General features: G+C 31.2%; 1 protein-coding gene across 1 annotated transcript; it reads right to left on the bottom strand.

Annotated features, from left to right (window-relative positions):
- Nucleotides 1-98: 98 nt before the first annotated feature.
- LOC101496855 (ATP-dependent Clp protease proteolytic subunit-related protein 2, chloroplastic) lies at nt 99-3,433 on the bottom strand. Its single transcript, XM_004515702.4, has 9 exons — nt 3,277-3,433; nt 3,145-3,188; nt 2,983-3,055; nt 2,222-2,342; nt 1,912-2,049; nt 1,682-1,798; nt 949-1,017; nt 749-844; nt 99-391 (listed from the first exon to the last, which is right to left on the bottom strand). The coding sequence occupies exons 1-9, from the start codon at nt 3,330-3,332 to the stop codon at nt 254-256; spliced, it is 852 nt and encodes a 283-aa protein (XP_004515759.1). The 5' UTR covers nt 3,333-3,433; the 3' UTR covers nt 99-253.
- Nucleotides 3,434-4,874: the final 1,441 nt, after the last annotated feature.

The raw sequence follows: 4,874 nt of genomic DNA, 5'->3' as shown, positions 1-4,874 counted from the left end.
AATTAAAAAAAAAAAAAAAAAAAAAAAAAGACGATGCTGTGTAGTTCTGCAACAACATACAGCTAACTTGGGTTAGTGCTGTAAATAAGAATTCAAAATCAAGCAACGAGCACCAAGATATGACCAATAGGATACGACTACCCAAATATACATATTCAAAAAGTTGATTAAGGAAATAAAACATTAAACAATTCGTTCGGTTCTGCAGATATTACTCAGTAATATCACAATAGGGATTGTAAACCAAGATGTCTTAACCAATGCCTGTGCCTGCATCCTTGGGAGGTGCATCGGCTTTTATGCGTCGTGGTCTGACAACTTTGTCAATGAGCCCATACTCAAGGGCTTCTTGTGCATCAAAGCGTTTAATCCTTTTCAAGTCTTCGGTAATCTGAAGAGATGCATTCAAAATTAGTTTTCCAACCAATAAAGCTCATATGATCAAATTTTAAAATAAACACCCAAGAAAGAAGGAACTAAAATATACCAAATGGTATAATCATAAATGAATTTGATAAAGAAAAATTGAAAGAACGAAAAGGTTAAATAAACATATCCTTGTTGAAGCAGAGCATCAGTTGAATTTGACTGTCTGCAAAGAAAATCTAATGATTTTTCAAGACCTTTTTTTTTGTCTTGCAGTGAGTAAATTGATTGGTTAAGCAATTATACATTCATGATATACAATAATACAAACCATAATAGAAGCTACAAATAATTATTTATCTCCATCGTAAAGTGAACTGACCTTCTCAACAGGTTGACCTGTTTTGCTAGCCAACTCATTGAAAAGGTAATCTCTGATTCTAAGAAGTTCATTTGCTTCATTTCGAATGTCATCCGCCTGACAGAGTTTTCATGAGATTAGCATCAAAATTAAAAGCAACACATTCTTACATAAATGAGGTATTATTGATAACATCAATCTCAGACAGAAGACAGACATACCCGACCACGAGCAGCTCCTGCTGGAGATTGGAGTGCAATTCTTGCAAGAGGCATTGCAGTACGATTGCCCTAAATACAATAGAACATTACAAAAAGATTAATTGATCATCAGAACTATGTTCATAACCCTAGAAATGTCATGAACTCAATACTACAAGTGCAAGGCACAAGTAGTACAAAACCAATCAGATACAAATGTTCAACACAGCAAAATGGAGCAGAAAGTGGAAGACTGAGAGTAGTAAAATGTTTATTATCATTGTTCTTTCTTTTCATTTAGTTTGCCTTTCCACAATTGCAAACTATAGGACTTGCCAACTTTTTCATTTTAACATACAATACAATCCACAATGGATGTTGTTGATAAGGTTGGCAATAAATATATAACATGTCATGTTAGCAGAGAAAACACTTATTTTCTTCATTTTTTGGTTATATATAATAGTGATATGATGCAATCATTTTAAATGCATACAAATGTGAAATATGATCCTTAATCAAATTAGTGGTGGGGGTAATGTATAATACAAATATATCTCTTCTGTAGGTAAGATTATAAGAACATAGGACATCCTTGGTTATATTGAGAATGAAAATCTCTAACCGTAACCCCTCGACATAGGTAATCTTTGATTATATGAAGAATGCAAATCTCTAACTATGCAACCCCATAATACGATAAGCTTAGCTTCTACAAGTTGTATTAGTAGCAAACAGTGGGATAATACAACACCTTTTCTCCAGCTGCAAGAAGAAATGCTGCAAGATTATAAGCCTGACCAATGCAATGGGTGGCTACAGGAGTCTGCAAGCTCTGCATGGTATCATAGAGAGCCATGCATGGCGTAAGCTGCAAATGTTACAAGCTTAAACAAGTTAAATACCTGAATAGTAAACAAGAAGGTGGTGCAAGAAACATAAGCATTTAATTATTGATCATCTACCACTAGAGTCATTACTTACATCCCCACCAGGACCATTGATGTACAAATAGAGCATTTTGGAGTTATCTACACTGTCAAGATACAACAAAGTTCCCAATATTTGATTACTAAATTCTTCATCTATCTCTTGTCCGATGAAGATAACACGTTCACGATACTGCATCAAATAATGCACTAGTTCATTGTAAAAATTAACTTGATGAAAAAGATGAAAATCAAAATGAACTTGAGGTTCGCATGTCATCTATGCCAATCTGACAAAGTAAACCAATATTGCTTAGATAAGTAAAGTGTATGATTAATGATATATATCATGATTAACGACTTACAAGGGCATTCCATAAATCAACCCATTGCCAAGTTCCTTCACCAGGTGTTTTATAGGGGACTCTAGGAGTTCCAATGGGCATCATATGAATCTGTGCCCTAACTGATTTCTGGTTAGCATACCTGAAAGCATAAAAAGTTGATACTGCTTACATCAGTATGTTTATGCGATGCAATATAACTTTCACTAAAAACTCTGCTACTCATCTATTATGTCAGACATATTGATTGTTCTCAAGAAGCATAAGCCATGTTTTTATCCTTTTCTTCACTGGGTCAAATATTATTTTAAAAAAAAGAATGCTCTTCACAACATCACATTTGTAATTAAAAAAACTAGCTATAATATATAATTTCAAGGTATGTCCGCTATGAACTCAATTTCAGTTTAGAATTTCCGGTTAATCCAAAATAATAATAATAATAATAATAGTAATAATAATAATTATAATAATACAGATTACTTCCAGCATCAATGAAAAGTGCATTGGAGTAAAAATATTGTGTTCGCAGATTTTGAGAATTAGAGTACCAGGTATACAATAGGAAAATAATACAGCATAGAAACCAACGAGATTGATCTTAACATGTCAGCTGCAACTGTATAACTCCAATTAGTACACAATCCATTATTGCAGAATCAAAATGGAGATTTTAAGAGTGGCAATTTGAATCCAAAAGATTATTATTCATGTTACTGTTTGTTTGTTTTGCAAGAGGATGAATTGTGAATGGGTTAGGGTATCTGAGAGGAGGAAATTACCGAAACTGAAGAGCCTTGTTAACTTTTCCATAAAACGCAGCGTTTGCGTTACATGAAGGCGTTCCAAAAGGACCTGCAATTGAAAATGGTGAGCGAAAAGCGAAAAAAGAAAAATAGGGATGAAATTGAATAAGAAAAATGAAGTGAGGAAAGTGGACACACGTGTAGATTGGAGTTTCAATCCGGAGTAGATTTTAGTGGAAACACTGCAGAGGGAAAATAGAAAACACAGTGAGAATCAGTTGAAATTGATTGAATTGTACAATGAAGTGAATAGAAGAGGGAAATTGTGACCTAGGAGGATGAGAAAGACGCAGCGTTGAACCGGTGGTGTAGGGTGCGACCGCCATGTTGAAGTGAAAATGAACGACGATGTGTTGAATTGAGAGGCAGGGGATAGGGAAGGTACTACTTTTGTATTTCGAAACTTGAACAAGGGGTAAAATGTCATTTTACCATCGTTATCTAAGGTAAATTTTTTTTTTCTCTTTCATCTAAGGTAATTTAATTAGTATTTAATTCATCAAAGTTGTAAAGATTTTCTATATGGTTAGATAATAAGTTGTTGAATCGCTAAATATTCATACTCTATAAATAAAGACTTACATCCAACTCTCTCGTTATCGGTTTGAGAATTTGTGGATGATATATAAATCAATATGTCATATACTTAATAAATTCCTTATATCTAATTCATTTAAATTTTTTGTTATAAAAAAAGCAGTGTTTTGATTTGTTGACAATGCACAATAATCATTTTAAATTATTTAAAGGAGTGTTTTAAGTGGTGATACAGATAATATCGAATGAATTGTCATGTTTTATTTTACTCATTTTTAACTTATACCATTAATTCAAATATATTCTTTCGTATCATTTGAGAGTTGATTTATTTTGTGGATTAACTCTAATTCTATAATATGTATTATTTTTCAATATGCAAAAATATATGAAAACGAGTTAATTAAGAATTTTAATTAATAGTAATTAGTATTCATAATTTAATAATAATAGTTTAATTGTATTTTCCCAAATTGTTATTAATGGAAAAATGTTCTAAAGTAAAAGATAGATAAAAAAAAAAGGTATATTAATTGAAATATACAAAAAATGTTTATATATTTATGAAATGTAACTAATCGATTAAAAATTGCTTATATATTTTGGATGACAAAAAATGAGTTTTTCTTCTTCTTATGGCCGATATATATATATATCATGAATCTCAATGCCTAACATCTCTTTGAGTTGGTGAACGAAATATATGCCTAGCCATTCTTAAGAGATTTCAATTAGAAAATGTTTATTGTTTTCTTACGGTTTCAAAATCCACTGCCAATTTCAGCTACTAGTATTTGTTCCCAAATCATCATGCTGCTTATCAAGTCATTGATAAATCATAACCACATTTGGTTGAATAAGCTCCATTATGTGATTCTACCCAACTTCAATTTTTCATTGTTCCATTTGGGAGATAGGGAAAAAGAGATAATGCAACATTTAGGGTCTATTTGTGACAGTTTCCCTTTTTAAATATAACTAAACTAATAATCACTTTTAAAACTTTGTTTGTTACAACTTTTTAAGAAAATGAGAATCTAAAAAAATAACTCTTAAAATATAGCTTCTATAAAATTACTTTTTATAACTTTTTTTTAAACAAGGTGATTTTTAATACAATAAATAAACACAACAGATTCAATTTTTCTTAAAAATCTCTAAATAATTGAATATCAAAATTGATTTTTTTTATAATCTATATAACAAACGGACCTTAATCAAATCTATGATAGATTGACGAAAAAGAAACCAATTGAGGGTTAGATCAAGCCTACTAACACAAGAATATCAAACTACATTCTTCATATGATTTTGAACACAATACCCCTCCG

The sequence above is a fragment of the Cicer arietinum genome, chromosome 7, assembly GCF_000331145.2.
Source record: "Cicer arietinum cultivar CDC Frontier isolate Library 1 chromosome 7, Cicar.CDCFrontier_v2.0, whole genome shotgun sequence".
NCBI lineage: Eukaryota > Viridiplantae > Streptophyta > Magnoliopsida > Fabales > Fabaceae > Cicer > Cicer arietinum.
This window is presented reverse-complemented; position numbering and strand designations above follow the sequence as displayed.

What these genes read in the sequence shown, in the direction of transcription:
- LOC101496855 (XM_004515702.4), bottom strand. Translation starts at nt 3,332, where the DNA reads ATGGCGGTCGCACCCTACACCACCGGTTCAACGCTGCGTCTTTCTCAT. An exon ending in TTCTTGCAGCTGGAGAAAAG is followed by an intron (nt 1,018 to 1,681) that starts GTGTTGTATTAT and finishes TATTGTATTTAG; the next exon opens with GGCAATCGTACTGCAATGCC. An exon ending in CAGGTCAACCTGTTGAGAAG is followed by an intron (nt 392 to 748) that starts GTCAGTTCACTT and finishes GCATCTCTTCAG; the next exon opens with ATTACCGAAGACTTGAAAAG.